Source organism: Chelon labrosus (assembly GCF_963514085.1).
Source record: "Chelon labrosus genome assembly, chromosome: 20".
NCBI classification, from domain to species: Eukaryota; Metazoa; Chordata; class Actinopteri; order Mugiliformes; family Mugilidae; genus Chelon; species Chelon labrosus.
In genome coordinates this window covers 21607412-21633498 of record NC_140353.1, presented here as the reverse complement: position 1 = coordinate 21633498, position 26087 = coordinate 21607412, and the positions used below count along the sequence as shown (strand labels likewise).

The 26087-nt window shown below is 40.8% G+C and overlaps 1 protein-coding gene across 6 annotated transcripts; it reads right to left on the bottom strand.

The window, feature by feature from the left end:
- Positions 1-1622: 1622 nt before the first annotated feature.
- On the bottom strand, positions 1623-25775 carry dglucy (D-glutamate cyclase). 6 transcript variants are annotated; one of them, XM_084568969.1, is made up of 17 exons: positions 25716-25745; positions 24898-24997; positions 23634-23779; positions 23391-23473; positions 13182-13335; positions 12108-12194; positions 11156-11309; positions 10704-10854; positions 10481-10603; positions 10010-10249; positions 9208-9325; positions 8640-8782; positions 8410-8509; positions 7424-7572; positions 6320-6439; positions 4968-5128; positions 1623-4446 (listed from the first exon to the last, which is right to left on the bottom strand). In XM_084568969.1, the coding sequence occupies exons 4-17, from the start codon at positions 23464-23466 to the stop codon at positions 4285-4287; spliced, it is 1938 nt and encodes a 645-aa protein (XP_084425095.1). In that variant the 5' UTR covers positions 23467-23473; positions 23634-23779; positions 24898-24997; positions 25716-25745; the 3' UTR covers positions 1623-4284. The 6 variants fall into 6 exon arrangements, with proteins under 6 accessions (XP_084425095.1, XP_084425098.1, XP_084425097.1 ...); XM_084568972.1 differs by having other exon boundaries at positions 23734-23779; XM_084568971.1 differs by lacking the exon at positions 23634-23779.
- Between the last annotated feature and the right edge of the window lie 312 nt (positions 25776-26087).

The window sequence follows — 26087 nt, the reverse complement described above, 5'->3', positions numbered from 1 at the left end:
ATGGGTCCCTCCATATGAGATGGGTTCTGCTCAAGGTTTCTTCCTGTTAAAAGGGAGCTTTCCCTTGCCCCCGTCACCTTAGTTCGTGCTCAGTGGGTTTCAGGGTGGGTTCTGTAAACTATCTTTATTCAATCGGAATTGTTATTGACACTATATAAATAAAATGGAACTGAACAGAATTGAAAGGACTAAAGAGAGTTGTCTTTTTCAGAATTGAAATTGAAATTGAAATTGAAAGACTAGTAATTAGTACAGAATGACTCTCCCCCTCGAGAAAGATTATTGAATTAATATTAGTAAGTTTATATTAAACCAGTATGGAGTATTGAGTGTGCCTTAACACTTAACACTGATTGTTGACTTGAATTGGTAAAGAGCTTTTGATAACTTTACTGCATTTATTTGCATTAGTTTGATCCCCTGTATTAAATCATTATGGTATATTTACTGAAGTAGATTGAATGGCAGAGGTCCACCTACACAAAAACTGTCCAACCACCACACTGTGAGGAATAAGGACTTAAAAATGTACAAAATTGGTGGTGTAATATCCAAAACACAGCTTATGCCATACCCTGCATGTTGAATATGGTGTTGAATCACAGGCTGTTACTGGTAAAGGACCTGATGGAGCAGAAACCACACCCACAGGGTCAGACCAGCACCGTGGGTGAGTACACTCCGTGTTTTGCTGTTTGTGAAGGAGAGGGAGTGGGGTGCCTGCTGTCCACCCACGGACTTCAGGTATATTCGGCCCACAGTGAGCCAGAGCAAGAACACACATGTAAAAGCGGTGGTTGAATGAAATGTCTGGCTGGCTTGATTTCACCCCAGCTCCTCTCTCTAAATATACACACAAGGCCGTTTCGTCTTCCAACCAGAGCCCGATTAGTTACTGTTATTGCAGCCATACACCCGCAGTTGAGAGAGCGGCTCTTCAACTCAGTCAGGGGAAGAAGAAAACAACCTCAGTTGTTTACATCTCTCCGTCTTTCCTGCCTCTCCCTCTCTGCGGCTCCTCTTTGCCCGGGTAAACAGTAAATGTCAGCAACCTATAGAGAGCAATGGTAGCGTCTCCATTTAAAACTTGTTTTCTTCCTACTTTAACAAACACTGTGTACATATACCATAAAATAAACAAAAATCTAGCTAAAAATGTAACTTTACAAATGTGTCATGAGGATGTAAAAGCATTCACCGTGTTTGTTTGGCTTCAAGGACACACACTTTGTGTTTTGGCAGCGTGAAAACAGAAATTATGTCTGTTTACCAGAAAACTCACACACAGACAGTGAGATTAAAAGTACATTTTTCAAATTCCAATCTTTTGAGTATTCTGAGCACAAGAAATACTAGATACTTGCAACTATTACTCTTTTCACTAATCAATTTACAAATTGGTTGAAGAACTGTTGCCGTGAAATGTATGAATATGTGTTATAAGCAGGTTGGAGAATACATGTTGGTGAACCAAAATACTCCCCGAGACTCTGTAAATTGTGTGTGTGTGTGTGTATATATATATATATATATATATATATATATATATGTGTGTGTGTGTGTGTGTGTTACAATTCGGGGCCATTTTCTTTAATAAGCCACTGCTGCAGCCACATGCTATGCAGTGCTTGCTCTTATGTTACTGCTGGCTTCATCATCTTTTATGCTTCTCATTGCCTGTTGCCATTCCTCTAAATATAATATGCCTCAGTCTACAGTTTTGTTGCGATTATCATTACTTCAGTCAGGAAATGAAACAGTAAATGCAGTCAAAGCAATCATGAAGTCCTTTTCCCCCTTCACACAGAGTGGCAATAAAATCACCACATCTGTGCTTCATGCTAACCACAAATATGATGATATGACTGTGACCTGAACAGATAGCACAGCCTAATGTCTTTTCTTTGTCATGTAAACCATATGTTTCCTACAATAACAAGTACCATGCACCACTGCAAATACAAAGTAGTTGTTTCGTATAAAGAGGATGACTATCTTACTTAACATTAACCCTAAGAGATTTGCAGCTGTAGTGCTCATCATAGACTACAACCTGTTGCAACTGATTAATCAGGGAGAACCAGGTTTAATCCCGTTTCATCAGATGGGATTGTTGTTTGGATGTGAAGCAGACAGCACATTCTGTAAACCATCATGTTTTAATTGAACGTGCTGGCAGCTACTATGTTGCATCCCTGTTATTTTGGCAGAACTCTGGAGCTATATAGATTAATGAAGTTCACCAAAGCTCATAAGTAAGTCCCATATAGCTGTGCATATGTTTCACCTATTAAGACACTACACTAATTATCCAAACTAACTAAAATGCTGTTAAAGTGCATGTTTTACATATAGTAGTCCAGAAACACTTCTTTAATTAGCGACATCGCATTTTATTTAAACAATTATCGAATGTCTGAAAACATGTTGTGTTTCAGAGAGGCAAATAAGCTGCATGAAGCTTCCATTTATATATAAAAAAAAAAAATCATCACTGTAAATTCTTTATCACAATATTCACAATGGCCCACAGATATTACTGCTGCTTCTGTTGAACAGTAAAACGTACAGATGCCACAACAACATACAAAAAATGCATTTGGGGTGGTGTGTTGTGGCACAGAAACCTCAAGAGTTTTTCTTTTGCACTTCCATGCATAGCCCATTGTCAGATTTATATATCTGAAGATCAAGGCCACATGCTCATATAAATTATAAGTGGATGTTCAAGTTGTTAAACACTGTTTAGTTCATCAGTTCATCCAGTCTGTCTGCATCCCAAAGGACCTCCATATCATTAGCGTCACACCAAAGTACCGTATGTCTTTTTATTGTTAAGTTAGACTTTTCATGCTAAACAAAAAGTCTTTGTCCCTTTACTGGATAGTTTTCTGTGGAGAGGGACATGAAGCAACTGGGCTAGAGAGAGGTGTCAACATGCTGATGAAGGCTGTGGTCTCAGTTTGTGGGGCACCAGCTCAACCAGATAAGCTATAGCAGTACCTCTTGTTATCTGTAATGTTCCATACATACAGTAACTCTGCCTCCTTCAAAGAGAACATAGAGTCCTGTGCCTCATCAACAATCCACAACTCATGTCAGTAGTGCGAAAATGAACATCAAGAACTCCATGATACAAATTTAGAGGTGCATTACAATACATTTCTGAATGAAGTTTAACAGATCAAAACCAAACATATAATGCCCTATGTGGAGAAAGAAAATAACGTTACAGTGATGTTATAGTCAGGGTTATCTAGGGACGTGAGACTTTCTTACAGAAGGCTGAGTTATGCACTGGGGCCGTGGTGTTTGAAAGAAGTCCAACTTTAGGAGTCTGAGAGGGTCTATTAACGACAGACAGTTGCATGATGGGGAACGTACAATCTGCAGTTACTCTGAGAATATTTAGAACTAATGTGGCCTTTACTGCACATTGACATTTTTTTTTCAAAACAAGTTTGTTATGAGTTCACTGACTTTCTGTGTTCTATAATTATTTCTGCCAATCTAAACTGATTTCACCTGATGTTTCAGATGAAATGGGACTTTTTCAGAATAGTAAAGATGTCTTTTCAGTTTGAAAACCAATGGCAAAGGCAAGCCAAGCATTTAACTTTATTGTGGCCATCTTGGTGTTACATGAATTCACTCAAAACAAATACACATCTCTGGCATAGAAACCTACTGTATCTGTGTGAACAGTTGCGCACATTTGGGAACGGCATATCCAAGACACAATTCATGCCATGTTACATACATACAGTGTGTGTGAAGGTGTCATCAAGTCTCTAGTTGTTCTAAGGGATAAAACAATTCAAATAATATTACAAAAAAATCTGTAGATTCATGATCATCATACTTGTTCACAGATCTGCTAGTTACTCTCTGCCAGCAACTACAGAATGATGCATCTGTACAATTAGAAATTTTATAATCATTTATTTTTAGAGCCTATTTATCCATTACTGAGGCAGCTTAGAGCCGGAAAGAGAGAGGACAGAGAGAAAAGAGAGCTGGTTTTACTTGAATCTACTGTGCTTTGTCACTAGTAGTCAAGGAAGAGGCCTGAAAGGTAACCAAGGAAGCATCTGAAATCACCCACACTACTCTCCATTCATTCTCTCTTTTTTTTCTCTGGCACTTTGTTTTGGTCATCTGAATAGCTTTCACATCCGATTGGCTTCGGTTAACAAGCATTAGTGTTTCTATAAGTTAGGTTAATAGGAAACACAGATAGCTAAATTACATTTTGAATGGTGCCTATTGTAAGACCAAGCATGATCAAGCGTTTTGCATGGTGGAGCCAAGTGTTTCTTCCAGTAGTCTGGTGATGATGTCAGAGTGCGTGGGGTGAAAGGTCAAGCCATCCACTTCCATGGCCAGGTGACCAGTTTTCCCACTTCGTATTCCAAAATTCATCAGAGTCGAAAGGAAAGTCTCTTCCTGGTACACAGAAAGAGAGAGTGTGTGTGTGTAAATGGCAGTGGCAGAAATGTGCAATGTCCAAATTAGTATTCGCATTAAGGTCTGTTTCTGCAAATCTGACAAATGGCCAACATTGAGGGAAATAACAGAATATTTTTCTGTAGGGTCACTTTAGACAACACTTTGCACACTAAACTAAACATTTTGTTTGAAAAGACAGAGTATGCAATTTGTGTGAAATCTGTTTTCTTTTTTATGAACTTGTGTTGTTCTGCAGGCCATGTGGACCAGGCACATTCGTCTGCATCAGTATGAAACTGTGAAACATTCATCTTCTTCCAAGTATGCACATATTGCTTCAAATCTACAAGAGATTTGTAAATTTGACTGAAAAATGGGTCAGAAAGACAGAAAAGGGCAAGATTTTAAGTTTCCTGTGGAATTTAGTGCACCCACTAAACAGAAACAAAACTGATTATTGAGACAAGCAGAAACGAATTCCTGAAGAGAAATTAGACATGTGTTTGTGTGTCTATTACCTTGTCCACAGATGGCAGGTTAGCAGTCCAGTCCTGCAACTGCTCTTGTGGGGTGCCACGCTCTAGTCCCAATCCTTTCTTTAGGTACCGCTGGTGTGAAGGGCATGTGTGGAGCAGGTAGAGCCCACAGGCCACAGCATATCCTCCCCAGTTAGACACCCCTGCAGCAGGATGGGACATGAGTCAGAGGGGATAAAAGCTGTTAAGTCAGCAGCCTCAGTTTCATTGTTTAACCAACACTTAATCAAGACAAATGGAATATGGGTAACATTAAAGTTATATGGGATCTTCCATAGTATCTGTGGAAATAAATGATGTATGCGGTCAACTGAGTTAAGAACTGGTCCCATTGTCACTTTACTACTAGGCCTTCATGTCTGTGTACTTGCATCACTGTGACGTAAGCAAGGTGTAATTTCCTGATCATCATTTCTTCTTTTTTGGTCTCACTTCTCCATTCTACACAAATAAGACTCCAACTGTTGAAAAAATAGCCTGTGCCGATAACTTAGCAAAGAGGCTACTGAATGTTTTCTTGTGTATGCGTTCTGTGTATGAATCAGGGGCTGTAAGTTGAGTATCTATAAATGCAGAGGCAGTGTAACCACTTAAGCCCAAATTATGCTTCCGCGTTGACACAGCGCGTCCGTGCGTACGGACCTATTACGGACCTATTGCGTCCTTGCGGACCCCCGTGCGTCCTTCGCAAGGGCCAGACGCGCACCTCCCAAAAATCCTCGACGCGCGTCGAGGCGACGCAGCAGCAACGCAGCAGCAACGCAGCAGCAACGCAGCAGCAACGCAGCAGCAACGCAGCAGCAACGCAGCAGCAACGCAGCGGCATTGGCTGTGATTGGTCCGCTAACTACATCCGCTGGAGACCGCTTTTCCGGTTTCCACTCATAAACATCATTGTCTCCTTTGTCGTGCCCTAATTTGCAAAAGAAGTATTTCTTCCTCTGCTTGAATAATTTGGAGCTCCAACGCCAGTCTCTCTGTCTCGGTGTCCATCGTACACTGTGACTACGGCAAAAGCCAGAAGGTAAATAACGAGGCGAGATAGTCACAAGAGTCTCGGTCGGTCGGTCACAAAAAACCATAGCGCCCTCTACCAGTGTGGCATGCATTTCGACACATAAACCCCACGCAGAACCATCACGGTCTCACGACTGCGTCCGAGCAACTGCGTGGCCATTGCGTGACCATTGCGTGATCACTACGCGGAAGCATAATCTAACCTTTAGATGTCTGTTCTGTGTGTGTGTGTGTGTGTGTGTGTGTGTGTGTGGGTGTGTGTGTGCCCATTGTAACAGTATAATCTACAGTGTTTACTAGAGAATGTAAGTCCATACCAGCAGTAATGGCATAGTCAGCAGGAACATCACAGGCTATAAGACTTCCATTAGGCATAAGGCTCTTCACCTTCTCCTTCAGTTTGCCCATCCCCAACTCATTACCACCATCACCGATTCCTGCAGAAACACAAGGTCTGCTTAGAGAAATGAACAGTATGGTGAACAATAGACATATATTTAGAAGACAGAAACTGTGAGAGGATGTGGTTTGGCATAAAGTGTCACAGCATATGTGAAAAGGTTCAGAGTGGTTTCCTTTTACATTCAGCTTAGAATACATGTACAGTAGTATAGTACAAACAGTTTGCACTTATTGTATGTAAACTTATTGAATGCAAACCACAGACAAAACATGCTTACAGAGCATATAGTGTTTGTGCTAACACTTCTAATAACATGGTTAGCAAGCATACCTCAAAAAGATATATACTAGGGCTGAATGAGTAATTGCATTTGCTATAATATCACGATATGATAAAACGCGATTTTCTAACCGCAACTTGCGTGATTACAAGGTGGTCACGTGGCGCAAGCGACGCGGATGATAAGCTTCTGACCTGGACGATGTCTCTGAGCGATGCGTGCACCCGCGACGGTCGGCTTGTTTACCTGTAATTTGCTACTGCTGGTTTTCTGCAAACCAAATGCACAGTGGCAAAGCCATAGATGTTTCTGTAATGAGCAGTGTCATTTATTTCAAGTCATACATCTTTTAATTTAATTCTAACAAATAGGCCCAGCCTATGGGAAAGAACATTTTACACTAAATGTATCTAATATTGTGTTGTTCATATTTAAATCATTCATTAGGTTTTGTTGGGAAAAACAGAGGATAAAATAAAAAAATAAATTAAAAAAAACGCATATTAAATCGCAATCGCAATATTGGGGGAAAAAAATCGCAATTAGATTATTTTCCCAAATCGTTCAGCCCTATTAGAAAGGCATGCAGTGTTTTTGTGTGATTGCCTAAAAAAGATTAATTAATTATTATCATTATTATTGTCATTACAATATATATTATGAACATGGCTGATCCATTAATGGTTACAATTTTAAGCGCTGAACTAAAGCAGTAAGAAGACAACCTAATGTACCTACCTGTAGTCATAATTCCTGGTATATCCTTGGCAGCAATAAACAGGTTATCAATGGGATCCACCAGATGTTTGATGTTTACTCCTCTCATGTTGTAATAATTTCCATCTCCAGCTCGTCCACTGCGCTCTATCGCCACAAGGTGGTCATACCTGTATACAGCATCAATACCACATTGCTCTCACATTGCTGAAGCTGGGAATACACCAAAATCCTACACAGGGAGATTATAATCTTTGTACAGAGTCTAAGACTGCCAGTAAACATTTACAAATACCAACACATGGAATTAACAATTAACATTTGAAAAGACCTTTGCTGATTAGTCTTGTCTGCTTTACTTAGCAAATTTTGTATCTATGTTTTCAATCATTTGTGGTCTGCCTGATAATAATTTTATTTACAACTAATCCTGTTTCCACAAAGTTGGCATGCACTGCCCCCTTAGAAACCTGTGGTCTAGTCATGATTAGACACTGAGAATGCTCATCTTTGCTTAAATGTATAAATAAAAGATAAAAGTCCACTCTAACATAAATTGCACTAAAGAGCAAGACATTACCTTGTACGCAATGATAATCAAAACTCTATTCTTAAGCATAATACAGCACCAACCCAAATTATGTAGTGTATGGGTTGTGATAGAAAGTTTTAAACCAGACTGGGAATTGTGTATAAAGTGTAAGAAATACATGACTTCAGTACACTCTGAATACATATTATAAATGTTTCCTAGAAACCATATCAATTCTGCCACATTGCTGATGCGTTTTTAAATTTCAACAACATTTCTCACATCTAAACACAGCTAATCAGATTCAGGTCCACAGCAACTCCTTGATGCAAATCAATGCAGGGTGTGTGCACTCTGTGCACAGGACAGCTTGTGGTTCTTTCATATGATTTGATTAAAAACCTGTAGCCATCACACAGCAGCAGGATCAATACATTCAGCCCCTTCTGTGAATTTATATCCCAAATCAGCCAACCTGGGCTTGCTAGAGTCTCCATGGTGACACAGGAAGTGCAGCGCAGCGTCTGGACCACTGTCTTCAAAAGTGACCAATGGGATTGCAGTTTTCAACACTCCTGAGGTAAATATACAGTATATATGACATATAGATGCTTTCTCCTTAAAAGCTAAAAACTAATTTCATATCCAGCATAAGCATGAAGAACAACAAAAGTTTAGTGTTCAGAGAATTAAAACTGTCCCCACCTGTCCTCACTGCTTCATCAATAATGCCTTGGTTCATCTCCAGGGCTCTCCTGTCTGTCAACATTGTCACCTGTTTCCCTAGAGACAGCAGCATGGTTGCCATGGCGATAGCTCCAGGGGGGCCATCTGTCTCATCAGGAGGGCTAAAGGGGAAAGACAAAAAAACAGACAAAAAAATTGAGTTTTCAAAAGAGTCAGTCAACCTCAAACAGGCAAGTGTGCTTTCTAAATCTGATGTTGTGACAGCTAATGGTGTATCAATCCATGTCAGATTAACAGCTTACTCTTTGCTCTGTTAGTCTTACACACTCAACACCTTTGAGTTTTCACCTATGTGCTCCAGATGTGCATGGTTGCTTATGAGGTGCTGCATCTATTCTCTCTCATTTACTTGTTCCCTTTGGCTAGAGTTAATAAAGCTTATAAACCCCCACACCAAAACAAGACACACTGAATAATTAATTATATAACAAAGTGTTCAGCATTGTAAGTTAAGCTGCAGGCTAGAAGAATAAATGGAAGTTGTGTTAATGTCTGGTGTAAACACACCTGTATATCAAGAATGTACCTGTGCATGTAGTGTGTAGGGAAGCCAGTTGTTATGGCAACAGAGGAGGCGTGGGACAGTGCCAGACAGGAGCGCAGAAGTTCGTCCTGAACAAATAAAGCTTTGATGCCCCGTTGACCTGGTGACAGAAAGTGACAAACTCACATACACCTCCTGCCAAATTGCCAGTGATCTCAAATGAAGCAGAGCACTTAGTGACATTGCAGAAGTGACAACCATTAACTCTTTGTCACCTCCCCTTTTCTGGTAATGACTATTTAGGTTCATTAGTGAGAAGCTCCTCTGTTGAACAAATTTCTTCACCTCTGTCATCTTTTCTTTATTAAATGCCAATGCTTTGGCTCTTAATTTACTGGTAAGCACAGGCTCATTATGTATACAGTACAGTGGTATTTAATGGTACATCGTATTGTTGTATAAACAGTGCTTTAGTCAGTGAATTACCATATGTTACAAGCTAATGCAACATAAGAGGAAGGTTGGCAAATAGCACACACATCTGCTCTTTAGATGAGTCATAGTTATATTAATCTGAAGTGTTACTACCGCAACTGAAGTATGAATATTGACACTGTGTGTAGCTCTTTAGCAATCTTCTACACTAATAGTTTACAATGGAAGCAATGGCTATATGCAGTGTCAAAGGTATCCTGCACAGAAAAATATGGCATGACTCTGCAGCTCTACAAAAATAGCAACTTTTAACTAACTGTTCTGGTTTAAAAATCACCAGCTCTACAGTAAACGTGTCTCTGCTATAATCTCGGCTAGAATGATGAAATCACTTTACGGGTATGTTTACCTGGGTCCTCTCCAATTATCATCTCCAGTTTTCTGATCCTTGCCACTGCTGCCTGAGATACCAGGCTATACAACAAGGGTTTGTTGGATACCTGGAAGCAGAGGGGAGTAAGCTCAGGATTGGGTTTAGTGCATTGAGGGTCCGAGCTTTCAGAGGGAGGAGTTATGGAGGGAGAAGGAGAATCTGGGATATCGGTCAGGAACATACATCCGGGTGAGTGACTGAATGCCAAGGAAGGCTCTGAAAGATAAACAGAACTTGATGTTAGTCAAACAGACATCTTAATTCTTTTGCATTTTCATTGGTACGAACACAATGAAAAGAACTGTCTCAAGCAAAAAGAACTAATCAAACTTGAGTTTTGATGTCTTAACAGTTTGAGAGGAGTCCGTCATCCTGATCATTTACTATAAACTATTTAGCTGTTATTATGGTTATGCAAATATAGCTTTAGTCAATAATATTGCTCACTGCTGCTGAGTATTGCCTCTATAGCAGTCACTCCACAGGCCCAGAAGACTGTCACATCACCAGTCTGCACGTCCACCTGCTCGCCATAGTCCGGTCTAGAAAGGTCCCCAATGCCAATGAGAGCTGCATACACCGAATGAAAAAACTTACAGTGATTACTTGTATGATGGTCTTTTCATGTACTGGTGAGTTACATTTACTGTGTTGTATTCAGTGTGTATACCTGGGTCTCCTATGTGTATAGGGGCTCCATGTGCAAGTGGGTTGAGATGAGTAACCCCGACTGCTGCATCCAGCATGTCAACTGGAACAGGACGCATAGTGACCACTAGAGGGCAGCTGAACACTCCAGCAGGAATACAGCTAACTCCAGTCTTAACACACACACAAAATCACATGTGTTGTGTGGACAAAAGAGACAAAGGTCATAAATCCAAAGACATAAACTGAGCTCTGCTGCCCAAGAGTTCACCGACATTTCACACTACGAGCTGTAAACATGAAGAGTTGACATCAAACTATTAGAATAATCACAGACATTTCTATCGCTGTCTAAAATACAGTACACTGTTAACTCACATCATACTGAATGTCCTTAAACAACTCTATGTTAAACAGTTGTAGAGAAAACTAGAGTGATAAAGAGGTAGTTCAGGACTTATATACGGATCATACCTTATACATGCTGACATTTCTGCCTTGTTCTACATTCCTGACAGGAATTCCGGCTTTCTTCATCTGACCTTCAAAGCCGAAACTGCAGCCCAGGTAGAAACACACCATGTTTGACCATGGGCCATAATGCACAGCCTGCGGCTCTGATGCAGTCCTGGAGCACAAACAAGAACAAGAGAACCTGGTTGGATCACAAAGTACAATGAATATTTTCTTTAATTTGTTTTAATCGGGACTCATTAATTCCTTTATGTTAAAAAAAAGATTTAAAGATAGAAATAATACGTCCTGTCTCCTGACAAACAATGCCCAAATGATAAAATAATGATGGAACAACAGTGGCAAGCTCCAATAAGACCAGATGATGAAGAGCAAGATATGGAGCAGTCACCCACTTACCTGATTGATAATGCAGCCTTGTCTACTGAGCTATTTCAGGTTTTACCAAAAGCTATTTAAAAAAAAAAAAAAAAAAAACTTTGCTGGAAGATATTGTATGAACAGGTTAAATTGCATGGAGAGTTTCACAATCCTATTGTGACTGAAAAGAAGTTAACAATGTCTGTTTCCCCACTTGTTAACTTTATGTGTGGATGTTGAAACTGAGAATAGATTACTAAATACTATCTTGTGCAACAAACTTATTGCACCTATCAAGTTACAGTACCACCATAATCTGTTGGGACCAAACAAACTTAAACTACAGTGGAATTACACTAGACATTTTTCAGACAATATGCAATTGTCTGTGCTACAGACACATTCTGGAAGGCCGAGCTGCATATGGCATAAACTTTTGCACCAGGAGAATAAGACTCATTACGAAACACAGTAAGCTATGAAAATACAGATTTGTTATCGTTATGGAGGTCTACATGTTTTCCTGTGTGAACTGCATCAAACAGCTTTAGTTTAGATCTGTCAGCACGTCTGTTTGTCTCTGTTAAAATACCTTGGTTGACTTGTATAATCCTGCAGACTGGAGACAGTTTTAACCAGGTGGCCCTCCTCATACACACAGTACTGAGAGATGTCTGTCCTGAAGACACAGATAACAAAAATACATTTAAACTGAACTGGCACGGAGAACACAAAGTATAAATGTGGGTGATACATGAATGAATAATATGCATACACTATTTTTACTAAATGTTTTACTAAATTAGAAAACGTTGTTTGGTTCAATTTTATATTCATTCTGAAATGTTTCATGGATATTAATGCTTTCTACACTTGCAAATCACATTTTGAAAATATGTTTGCCAGTGTTTATATTACAGTTTTGATAAGTCAATATAAAATGTGACTTTTAATCTATCTATACAAATGCTAGTTTATTAATAATATATTTCTGGGACAACCACCCCCAGCTTTACTGCTGTTTCAAAGCGCTGGGATAGTCTTTGGGACAACTCTCAATCAAGCGGAGAAACATTACTGAACTGCTTGAAGTAAAGACCTGTCTACATAGGCAATAGTGTGGTTTCTGTCCTGACCTAAGCATTTTTGTATCAGATCAAAAATATTTTGTGGCATAGGCAAATTGTTGCGAAAATGTTTAAATCGGCATTTCAACTAGAAATTTCTGTGACTTGTTGAACTATCTCCTGGACAGAGTAACCCTGCCCTTTTGTCTGCATAGAGTAGTGTGCTGAAAGGCACTGTAGTGGGTAGAGTCACCATGATATATTATGATTGATCCACACCACACATGCTCAGATCACAAGTGACAACTGAAAAACTCTAACAAAGACACCAGTGAAGCAGCTTTACAACAGAGAGAGTAGTCATAAATGTAGTTAATATGAAATGTGAAATTTGTTTCTACAGAGGTGGGTCATTCCCCACTGAGGGATAAATACAGGATTATCTTATCATTTTAACAATAATCAGAAACAGATTCACCTCTGTGCTTCATAAATTAAATAATTAAAGAGAAAATTTGAAATTGTGAGAAAATACATAAATAAATACAATATCTATAAAAAATGTCTTGTGGAATGGGTGGTGCATGCATGTGTACTACCTTATGTCAGCAGATCTAGCCAGAGGTGGACAGGAAGTCTCTCCTGATTGGCTGCGATAAAGGAGCGGCAAGGGCGCTGGATTACTGCGACAGAAGACTTCAAAGTCATCAGATAGATGACTGGGCAGGATAACGACATTAGCCTGCTGGTAGCCTGATAAACAAATACACATTTTATGTAGGTCAGCATAGAAAAAAAACACAGTTATCATAAGTCCATTTGCCATTTGTCAGAAGATAATTGCATCTTTATTCGTCACATTTGAAGCTGTCAAAACATGTACAGTCGGTTTCATTCAATTACGAGATGACAGACTTCTTCTTCTCCATGTTACAACAGATATTTTAAAAGAAAGCTTTCCCTCTGCATCTTATAGCAGTATGTCACTGAACAAGGTACTTCTCATTTTGGGGCTCTTTCATATTAAAATGAGGACCGGTTGCCTGTCATGGCCTCTCTTCTTCTTATCAGAATATGAGTGATGCTGGAACATGCTTCAACCGATGCAACTGGATATTCTTACAACTAATCAAAGCCATTTTGTTGAAAACATATTCAGCTCTGCGGCATTCAGATCAAGTGTTGCTGTCACTATTTTGTCCATCACCACATAAAGCCCGCTCAGATAATATGACTGGCCTGGCAGATCTCTGCTGGAGCACAATCAGATCCCAACGGAGCGACTCTACACCAGCTAGAGGGCCCGGAGAACACTGTCCGATTTGCAGCATTTCTTATTTCACAGAGACCAGCAGAGTCAAAATAGACTCACCTAGAAGGGGTGAATAACAGTCAGTCCATAGTTTCCCCCATGTGAATAATAATAATAACAGAAGAACGCAGAATATACAAAACAATAACAAAATATAATGTCTTCTCACAAACATAAAATACAAAAGGTACATGTAGAATTGAATCCATAAGCACATCTTATCGGCATGACGAGGTACGACCAAGTCCTAACAGTTCCTAGCAAAGTCCTAACAATTCCTAACAAAGTCCGAACAGTTCCTAACAAAGTCCGAACAGTTCCTAACAAAGTCCGAACAGTTCCGAACGGTGAGGTAAGAGGACCAATCAGTGAGCTGGGGCAAGGAGTAAAAGAGCCAATCAGTGAGGCGCGATAAGGGAGCAAAGAGCCAAACAGCATTCAGTTTTTCAGAAAAGGTGCTTTAGTATGACTCTCGGAGGCAGCTCAAGTAGTCAGACAGTCCGGATCTCCAGTTCTCCGACCTACTAAAAGTAAGTATTGGCAAAATTAATGAATTAAAGTTACGGTTAAATTACTTGTTTAGGCTGCAGTTTGTGTTTACACACCTCTCCTCCACTCTTTAACCAAGATCAGCTAATTACCTGAGTGGAAACGGCTGCTGGTCGGAGGAGGGGCAATCTATGTAAACTTGATTTCATTCATGTTAATTTGTATGCCCAGTAATTTTTTGAAATGTATGTGTTAATGTTGTCTGTAGATCACAAAAACACTTGCTGGTGGAATTGAGAACACAGCCACGTGGATGACAAATGTTGGGAACGTATTTGGCCAGGTTCTCAACTGTGCTGACCACTGGTGAGGGGGCTGGGCTTGATGAGCTGTGTCAAGGCATTGTCCAGTGGTACAGGGATTGCTGGTGAGCCACAGCCAGATGCCATATATGTGGACAGAGACTGCTGCAGTGAGACAGGTGCGTTGCCTTCCTTTTGCGTTGATATTTCTTGTGATTTTGCTACGTTTGATCAAATATTTTGGCAGGATTTTAATGCAGTCGATAATGGGCTAACTGGAAATGATCAGAACTGCATTTATTTATAGTTGGTTGCTTATTTTTACAGGAGTGAACCCAGTTCTCACTTGGTTTCACCCATGGACATCCAAAGTGAGACTGGACATTTTTTTACTTCATGCGGCAATTCACCAAAGGTCTCACAACAGAACACCATCCACTATATGGCACCTTCTGCTCAAAGCTGTCCAGCTGTATTTTTGAGTGGGACAGGGATGATATTGGGCGTCTCAAAGAGGCCAAGCGGGCGGAGTTCATCGAGAAGAATCGGGGTCATGTTCCGACAGACACCCAGGTACTAGGCAGCATCACTTCCAGTGAGCTGGCCAAGTTCTGCCGGAGGACAACACGAGGGGTTGAAGAGGCTCGCACGCAAATACAAAATCTGCTGGAGTCAAAGTGGGACCTGACTGACACCACCAGTCTACAACTCATAAACCGTGAGAGCATGGTACATGTGTGGGAGGTACAGCAAAAACATTTGCCATGCATCCAAGATCCACCTGGTGTGCAACTGTACACCAAAACACGTTCCAGGACACAGAAGGGAGGCAAAACCCTTGATGTGCTGAGGTGTGGCCGAGGATCTTCCTCTCTGAAAAGCTTCCACAGACACCAGTGTTGTTTCATCCCAGGCAAGTTTAAATTTTGAATTAAAATTGTACATTTTCTATAACTGCTGTTTCATCATTTTTTACAAGACAAAAAATGAAATTTGCTATGTAATCTTTGTCTGGCAAGGGTGGAGATGCAGTGCTGTACACACACAGATGTACATGCTTGAGGGTGCATCCAGGTGGAACATCAATCGCGCACATCAAGCCCTGGATATGGGCGATACATCCCAAACCAGGATGTACAATGTGCGGCTGATGACAAACCTGAGTGTCCTCAGGAGCAGAGTGTTGGGTTGCACACTTCTGCTGGAACTCACCCCTCCAGGGAAACCCACCGCAGACACTGAACAATATTTTTATGGTGACTACACTGTCAGCTACCGGTTAGGGGTCTACTGTTATCTCGCTCACTCTACTGCTACATTTGTGGTTTTCTGTTTGCAGGTGAACACACAGCGGTGGAATACTTGTTGGCACAGTCTGACAGAGGAGATCTGGTGGGTTCACCAGCATATACTGAAATCGCCGTTCCTCTGCCAGAGCCTGAAGATGTTCAGCAGGATGAATGTCCTGATGCTACAATTTCAACTGCAGCGGGCATTCTCCAGTCTTGGCAGGCACTATACATTCAGGTAAGCAATTTTTAAACTCCTCCACTAGCAGCAGTTCTCTCAGTGAAGTCATATCAAATACTTTGCAAGCTGAACACCATCTGTCAAAGAGGAGACTCTTCTCCCTTGCAAAGTCAGTGTAAGTCTGATTTTGGCTTTTCTTAAGACCTCTAAACCGCTGCCGGTATGCTTCTGGCACCAATTCATAAGCTTGCAGAACAGCACTTTTGAGTTTTTCGGAACTCAAACTGTCTGCAGTGGAAAGGGAGGCGCAGGCTTCCTGGTCTTTTCCATTCAATCTGCACTGTAGCAGCAGTCCCCACACATCCTGTGGCCAGCCCAGCCCAGTTGCGATCCGCTCGAAAGTGCTGAAATAAGTCTCGACCTCCGACTCACGGAATACAGGAACAAGGGGAATATTTTTACCGACATCAAAACCTGTAATAGATGACTGAGACATATCTACCGACACGGGGCTAGCGCTAGCCTTTAGCTCCAACTCCCGCATTCTCACTGTGGTATCTGCCTCTAACATTTTCAGCTCAAGTTCTCGACTAAGCTGAAACTCCCTCTCCTCTTTCTCCTTCTCCCACTGGAGATGAGCAAGACGCACCATCGACCGAGCAGCCAGTCTTGAGCCAGGAGAGGACTCCACAGACATGTGGTCAAATTTAGGTAAGGTGACATGTACTTCCTCAGCTACAAACCGTGCGCTGGGAGTATGACCAATCTGCTGTTCACCTGATCCTGATGGGAGTTCTTCAAGCACTCCTTTTTCCACCAGGGCCTCCACCACCGCGGCCTTCAACTCTGCCTTACGTAGGACACGAGAAACTGAAATGTCGTAATGAGCCACCAACTCATGCAAGTCACTCATCTAACTGGGATAGTGACGGTGCAGCAGCAAACGCATCCACACTGAAATTCTCAGACATTTTTCTTTGTGTTTTTACAACACCAATGCAATAAAACAAAGATTCACACGATAGGTAAAGAAACCACACAGACACACAGTACACACCAGGCCAACACCAACTTCCCCAGACCCTGCCTATCAAAGACTGAGCCTGTCTGTCTTCTTGGAGCATGCCGGGCTCGAGGCGGCTTTAAAGGCAAACTTCGGCAGCTGAAGCTCCGAAACGCCTACCTCCGCCAGGGAATTGTATCCCCACCCAGGATTACTCCAGAAAATAAAAAAGGCAAAATAATAAATGAGTGCCCGAAGGATAAGCTGCGAGCAACTTAGCTGGACACTCCCCTACACTTACCAGGGAAGCCGTGCCAAACAAAAAACCAGGCTACAAACACAGACAAAATCAGATCTCCTAACGCTATCACTAAGAGATCCCGGACGAGCCCCCACTTTGTTACCTCCCGAGTATGTAACCAGGGGATGAGGGGAAGAAAACAAAAGAAAATAGTTTCCGGAGAAAAGGAAAGCGACACACAGACCAATAACTGTGTGTAAAAGAATGTTTCTTTATTCAAAAACAAAATACTAATGATAACTAAGAATGCTGGTCACAAAACTAAACACAACAGACCAGAACTGACAGCCACAAACAAACCAAAAATGCCACTACACCTGGGGGGGAAAGGACACAGGCAAAAGACCAAGAAAGATTAATACTGTCTTTTCCACAGAAAAGATTAGTCAGTACTTCACCGTTATGATTTCCAACAAACAAAGCCAACCTCACGCTTCCACCACTGTGGTTCACCATCTCTCTCTCTCTCTCTCTCTCTCTCTCCAGGCCGCACCTCTCCTCCACTCTTTAACCAGGATCAGCTGATTACCTGAGTGGAAACGGCTGCTGTTCGGAGGAGGGGCGACCACATGGAGGAGGAGAGAGACACAAACACACCACAACAACCATAGCGGCACTAGGGCCGTAACAGTCTCCCAGATAGTTTTTTATTAGTTTAAAAGGAAATAGCTTGAAAATGCTGTAAAAATAGAGCTGTTAGCACTAGCCGCGACTGCTAACCGTTATAACCGCTAACCACTATAACGTCCAGTGTTTCCCATTCATTGATAATACTGTGGTGCTTCGCCATAGTGTAATTTGTGCTGCCATAATTAAAAAATTGGGCCGGTGAGTTGTTCGGTAAATGTACGAAACTCGGCAGTTAGGACACCCCCCACCCCCACGCCCCCGCACCTCACATGCCCCTGCACAGCTCACACTTGTTAACACCCTACCCCTACCCCCAATCTGTACTCTGTTCATCCTTCAATAGTACATGAAGTAGCCTATTTACAGCTGTTCCCTAATCACAATGGTATTCATGTCTTGTCCTCATCTGCAGAAATGACCAACACTGGGAAACCAGATTCCTATTGGGCAGGTGTGATGGGCTATCCAACAGCCCTGCCACTGCAACAAATTTCCAGCTGTGCTCACAACACATCTGGCACTGGACAGGAGGTGTGTTGCAATGATGCGAGCAAGAACGGTGGGGAACAGCTCCAGCTATCTTCAGCAGGCCTTGCAGGAGATACACAGCGAGGAGTGGGCAAGGCGGACCATTGACTACCTCACTGATTGTGAGGTCCACAAAAAGTCATGTGTCCTCACCCAGTCCGAAGCGGTCTATCAAAAACCGCCCCTCCTTCTCTCCTCTGCCCCTGGCCCAGTGGTTTGAAACGGTTCACGCAAATGAAATTCTCAGCCACCTGGATGAGTTGAAAGGAGTCATCTCATCTACTTTTGGCAGAATCCTGAAGCTTGATTCCACCAAAAAGGTAAATGCAAACCTATGTAAACTTGATTTTATTCATGTTAATTTGTATGCCCAGTAATTTTTTGAAATGTATGTGTTAATGTTGTCTGTAGATCACAAAAACACTTGCTGGTGGAATTGAGAACACAGCCACGTGGATGACAAATGTTGGGAACGAATTTGGCCAGGTTTTCAACTCTGTGCTGACCACTGGTGAGGGGGCTGTGCTTGATGAGCTGTGTCAAGGCATTGTCCAGTGGTACAGGGATGCTGGTGAGCCACAGCCAGATGCCATATATGTGGACAGAGATTGCTGCAGTGAGACAGGTGCGATGCCTTCCTTTTGCGTTGTGATATTTCTTGTGATTTTGCTACGTTTGATCAAATATTTTGGCAGGATTTTAATGCAGTCGATAATGGGCTAACTGGAAATGATCAGAACTGCATTTATTTATAGTTGGTTGCTTATTTTTACAGGGGTGAGCCCAGTTCTCACTTGGTTTCACCCATGGACATCCAAAGTGAGACTGGACGTTTTCACTTCATGCGGCAATTCACCAAAGGTCTCACAACAGAACACCATCCACTATATGGCACCTTCTGCTCAAAGCTGTCCAGCTGTATTTTTGAGTGGGACAGGGATGATATTGGGCGTCTCAAAGAGGCCAAGCGGGCGGAGTTCATCGGGAAGAATCGGGGTCATGTTCCGACAGACACCCAGGTACTAGGCAGCATCACTTCCAGTGAGCTGGCCAAGTTCTGCCGGAGGACAACACGAGGGGTTGAAGAGGCTCGCACGCAAATACAAAATCTGCTGGAGTCAATGTGGGACCTGACTGACACCACCAGTCTACAACTCATAAACCGTGAGAGCATGGCACATGTGTGGGAGGTACAGCAAAAACATTTGCCATGCATCCAAGATCCACCTGGTGTGCAACTGTACACCAAAACACGTTCCAGGACACAGAAGGGAGGCAAAACCCTTGATGTGCTGAGGTGTGGCCGAGGATCTTCCTCTCTGAAAAGCTTCCACAGACACCAGTGTTGTTTCATCCCAGGCAAGTTTAAATTTTGAATTAAAATTGTACATTTTCTATAACTGCTGTTTCATCATTTTTTAGAAGACAAAAAATGTAATTTGCTATGTAATCTTTGTCTGGCAAGGGTGGAGATGCAGTACTGTACACACACAGATGTACATGCTTGAGGGTGCATCCAGGTGGAACATCAATCGTGCACATCAAGCCCTGGATATGGGTGATACATCCCAAACCAGGATGTCCTCAGAGTGTTGGGTTGCACACTTCTGCCGGAATTCACCCCTCCAGGGAAACCCACCGGTAAGAGTCTGATGAAAAAAGCAGACACTGAACAATATTTTTATGGTGACTACACTGTCAGCTACTGGTTAGGGGTCTACCGTTTTCTCGCTCACTCTACTGCTATATTTGTGGTTTTCTGTTTGCAGGTGAACACACAGCGGTGGAATACTTGTTGGCACAGTCTGACAGAGGAGATCTGGTGGGTTCACCAGCACATACTGAAATCGGCGTTCCTCTGCCAGAGCCTGAAGATGTTCAGCAGGATGAATGTCCTGATGCTACAATTTCAACTGCAGCGAACATTCTCCAGTTTTGGCAGGCACCTGGCAGTGCTGACGTACCATCTCAGGTAATATAATAACTAATCATTATCAGTCAAATTGTGCAAAAGTTAATTAGCAAATGATGACCTTCAAACATGACATCTTAAATAAACATATCTTTTTTGTGCAACATGGATTGTGCACACAGTCATTACAATCACATGTTTACCCCTTTTGCTGTCATTTACAAATTATTATTTTAGGAACTGACATTTGAAGGTGAGGCCTCTCACACCAGGTCAGGTGATAGTTCAGCACTGGAGGATATCTATTCTGGTGGGCCAAGCACATCCACTGAGGTAAAGTGGCTAATGTCTTCTCATAACAGATGTTGACTGGCTCATCATTTCTTTGAATTTCAGTGTAGTTGCCGTTTGTCAAACAAAGCCAAATTAAACTTAATACAAACTAAACCAAAGACTACTTCTTGCACCCTGGGCAGGTAATGTACTCAGACAAAAGAACTGCCATCGGCAGCTCCGATTTCTGACCCTTGGAGCTGTCCCCCCTTGGCCATCACCAGCTTCAACGCCTGACCCTCAGAGCTGGCCTCTTACCCGACCATCACCAGCTCCGACCTCTGCCCCACAGAGCTGGCCTCTTACCGGACCATCACCAGCTCCAACCTCTGCCCCCAGAGCTGGCCTCTTACCCGACCATCACCAGCTCTGACCCCTGACCCTTGGAGCTGGTTTCCCTATCAGCCACTGACAGTTGCAGGGCCACATTAATAATAATAATAATACATTTTATTTATAGGCGCCTTTTAAAGCACCCAAGGTCACCGTACAAGTAAAACAGGGTTTAAAATACATAACAGACATCAAAAGCATTACCCATTGTGGGACAAATAAAGGTTTTTCTTATTCTTATAAGAACAATAATGTGTCACATTTGGCTTTGATGTACTGAAGAGGCCCTAAACTGGGAAGTAAAACAGTAATTAACAGTAACACTTTTTTATTTATTACTATTTATTGTGTGCTTGTAAAAGGTTTATTTTCCAGATTTTGAAGAATTTTTTTAGAATGTCCACTAATTTTTTCTGAGATTTCTCCTATTTTTTCTCTTGTTTATGTTTTTTTAATTATACATTTAAATCTATTACAACCTCGGATTGATATGTTTCAATTAGATATAGTGAACTAATAATTCAGTCCTTGATTTAAGTGATCGGCATGACTGAGAGTGGTGACACTTACCGTAAGCTAACCCAGTTGTGGTGCTTATTCTGGAATCTTTCTGCCTGATCAACAGCCTCAATTCAGCAGGACTCAGAGAAGTTAAATAACCTGATTGCTGCATTTCAGAACCCAGACTTCTGTAAACTACTCCAAATACAACTACTTTCGTCTTCTCAAATGATGAACTACTTTCTGTGGTTAGACTACAACTTTAGCCCTTATCCAAGACAGAGTCATATATTTACAACTTGGAAAAACTTTGGCTCTGCCACATGTTTTCATTACACTAGGGTTAATGTTTGAGTGAAGACGAGTTAGATGTGGTTAAACTTTGATAAACTGAGCGTTTCAGTTTGTGTGACTGCTTCTGTGTTTCTTCTTAAGTCCACCAGTGCTTTCCTTTTTCTTTTGCAAACTGTTGTTCTTGGGATTTTTTTAGTGGTCTCTTGTAAGAGTTTTTTCTTTGGTCTTCATGTTAAAAGATAAACAGAAATATAGGCTAAACTCCCCAGCCTTGCCTGGCCAACTTTGTTAAATATAATAATATAATTTAATAACTATTAAAAAGCCGATAATCACACCTTTAATTTCACTTGTCCTGTCAATGTTGCCATTCATTTTACAGAAAATACATCACTTTTGGAGTGAACGTACCAGAACTTAAATGACTGTTACTAGTGTTTCTTGTTTTGCTGCTCTTGGTGTTTACATCTAACTAGCTACATCTAGTTAACCTCTCACTGTCCCAAACACATTGCACACAGACTGAAATACCAAACTGGATTCATCATTAATATGGTTGTTAATGTGAATTAGGTATATGTGACACATAACGTAGTTGCAGCTAAAATATGCCTTGTAGTACTTTGGGACCGTCTGACTTTAAGATTCCTGTTGCCTTTACACTAAGTGTCATGTTTAAAATAAGATAAAATAAGATAATCCCTTAATTATTCCACAGTGGGGAATAAATAATGTTGCCATACCATTTTACCACATTTTTGTTCTATTACCAATTCATCTTTTAATGTTTTGTACAGTATATCATCTACTGTTTACCTGCATGGAATCGGTATTTTAATCCAGCCCTAGTACCTACGTCCTGGACGACGTGAAGCAGATACAAAAAAGGTCCAAGAACAATGACGGGTGGCTGTGAGGCAGTTTGACATTTCGAGGTGGAGGAGAGATAGGCTACAGTATAAAACAGCACTCTGCTGCTGCCCTGTGTCTCAACAATGGTACTGCTGTGTGAACTGACATTGCACTGTAAACATGGTAGATAAACACAGTATCCCCTATAGAAAATATTGTTACCTTCTGAAAGTTACTGTTTGATTTCTCAAGCATCCATAATTCGTTTGTTAACATTATTCACCTGTTTACTATTTGAATAAATGCCACTAACTATATAGTGTAAAAGTATAGTATATTATTGTATAACATCATCTTCATCTTGTTAACACCTTATCCTGTTAATTCAGCTACTGAGTATCTTTTAAATTAGTTAAAACTTTTTTCTCAATCAGATTTCAGTAAACAGTAAATTTGCTTTAGAAAAGTAATGTCTACATGCTTCTCCATCCCTGATAATAACACACACATAGAAAAGCAGACAGTGAATGTATGTGTGTTTGTTTCACCTTTGTTCATAGCAGAGCTTGAAATACTCCTGAAGTATCCAACGCAACATCTGCCAGCCCTCACAGCAGACAGCATTCTTGACCTAAACATAAGCACACATGAAAAGAGCTTGCTTCCCAAATTTGAATTTGAAAATCTGAATTTGTTCTGAATTTATAGTTTACTTAATGGTGACAAAGCTACACTTTGTTAAATTGTGGATGTTAAAAGTTTAATGAAAAAGTGTCTTATTGTCTGTTTACCGTTGACTATGTTTTTCGTCTTCCCTTCTTCTTTTCTTATTGCACAAACAATAGACAATGCGCTTCTGAAAACACCAGTGCAAATAATGTAACTTCTTACTGGACTGAAAGAGTCAATTTTGGGGCTCTGGTGTTTCACTTGTAGTCTATATGGAGACAGGAAATTGAGAGAAAAAGACACATTAACAGTTTACCTAGAGAACTTATTTTACTGAGGCTGTACACTTCGTTAGTCCCCTTTTTACTCTCAACCAGGTGAAACATTCACATGTTTACTGAATATTAGTGCTCAGTCAGTAATTTTAAAGTGGCCATGAACTCAAATTAGATTTTTAACTGTCTTGCACGAGACTTCACCTGTTAGACAGTATCTGGCCCAGTGATGACAAAAAAAAATTATTCTGTAAATGTACTTAATGATATTTTTAAGTTTGTCATTTCCTGGACAGTGGAAAATATTAATGACTCATTGTGCATTCGGGGGCATACACTAATGCTGTATCCAGTGGACTATTTTCATGTCCCTCCCGCTTTCCCTGACCAGCACCAGTTCTCATCTTGTTTATGGGTGGTCCCTGCACAAGCAACTAGAGCTGACTAATCAAAACATACTGGGCTTTTTGTAAAAAAACAAGAAAAAAAAACACTCAAAACTCTCATTCAAAACCAACAAACTTGACAGACCTAGACAATTTAAAAAGCTCATTTAAATCGTGATGATTCATGATAAACTCCACCCAAACCAGGTATCAGCGTACTGACTAGACTAGAACCCACGCATGATGTTATGAATATGACCTCCAGCTACTACCTGTGTTACAATAACAAAACTTACTGTAATGTCTGTCCACTGGAATGATGGAAGGACAATGATTATATAATATAAAGTCTAGCCCTCTGGCCAAAGCAGAATTTTCTGTTCCTGCCAGTTCCGACCTAATATATCTAATCAACTGAAGGATCCTCAAAGGTTTCTACTACTACCAGAAAAATGTACTTTTCTGTTTTGATTTTTAGGAAGAACAGTTTGCTACAGGGATTGGAACCATCATTCTTTTTCTGTACTGAAAGCAGCCTTACTTTACAGTTTTCAGAAGTAACTGAATAGTTCAGCATAGTTGCTGTTGGTTGCTATTTGTTCTTCTTTGCAATTTAAATACAGATTCAATTTATGTAATTTATTTTACTGATTTTTTATTTTTTTAATTGTCTGCATAAGAACTGACATAAAACTGCAACTTCAGGGCACAGTGTTGTTCATTACCTGGTGCATCAGAAATCAACCCCATGAAGTTGTCCTCCTTTTCATGACTGGCTGTGATCCAAAAGAGGGTAGTGAAATCAAACCATTTGGGAACAAACACCTGTATTGTGAGAATGCAAAGTGTTCTGAATCAGAAACTGCTCGACAGAAGAAACGTTCAATGATAAACTGCATCAGTATGTTAAAAGGTGTAATGTTATCTGTCTTCTCTGGCTTAAATATGCACACTGTTGTCTGTCCTTTGTCCGTGTACGTGATGTAGTGTGATTTGTAGGTTTGTAGCTTCTGACCTCATCAAGTCCTTTTCATTACTTTACTTTCAAAACATTACTGTCATTTATCCAGGAACACGGTCCTTGATAGTTTAGTTCAGTACATTTCAAGGATCACAATCATAACAGTAAAACATACTGTACTAATAAGAAGCTGTTTGTTGCTTGCTCAGTTTGCTAGCTTCAGAACAATACAAATGTTGGTCCAACCAAAATAAGTTTGTACAATGAATATTTCAGCAGCCACCAAACACCACGTTTCTTTGTGTTTTTTGTAATATTTGGTTAAGCTTTCTTCAGTTAAGAGTTAAAATTCATTCATGCTAATACTGCTACGTTAGCTTAGCATAACGGCTTATTCCCAACACCTGTTATAAAAAAAATTAGCAGTAATGTTAGCAACAACATTAATGTCTTGTAAGTCGATAAAGTAGAGACTGTTTCAATGTCAACACGTATCAAGTCACTACGCAGCTTATACGAAGCAACTAGCGAAAATAACGTGACTCGCCAACTTATAATTCCTTCACACTGTTCTTTCCATACCTGTCAGAGTTACTTCAATGTCCTTAAAACCTTGAAATAGCGGCCAAGACACGAACGTTTGTTTACAGAGAGGCGGAAGCGCCACACTTCCGGTTGGTTTTCAGAATAAAAGCCTTTTAAACTGAACCAGTATTTCTCGTGTGGCATTTCCTAAACTTACCCCTTCGTTTCAAAGAGCACCTGTTGAATCGTCCAGAATGTCTAAAACTCTAGACAGGCAAAATATAAAATTTAATTTTAATTAATTAATTGTGTAATTTATTTAAAAAAAAAAATAAAGAAATACCTAATGGAATTCCTTGATGAAAGCGGGGTTTTGTGCAAATTGTGAAAAAAAAAAAGAGTTTGGATACCAGCACTTCAACCCTACAG

Bases quoted from the DNA above. Each gene is read 5' to 3' on its own strand.
- dglucy (XM_084568969.1), bottom strand. From the start codon at position 23,466: ATGCTGTCTGCTGTGAGGGCTGGCAGATGTTGCGTTGGATACTTCAGG. The intron at 9,326-10,009 runs GTAAACATACCC...TTCTGTCACCAG, and splicing joins GATAATTGGAGAGGACCCAG to GTCAACGGGGCATCAAAGCT. The intron at 8,783-9,207 runs GTACATTCTTGA...TTTCCCCTTTAG, and splicing joins CCTACACACTACATGCACAG to CCCTCCTGATGAGACAGATG.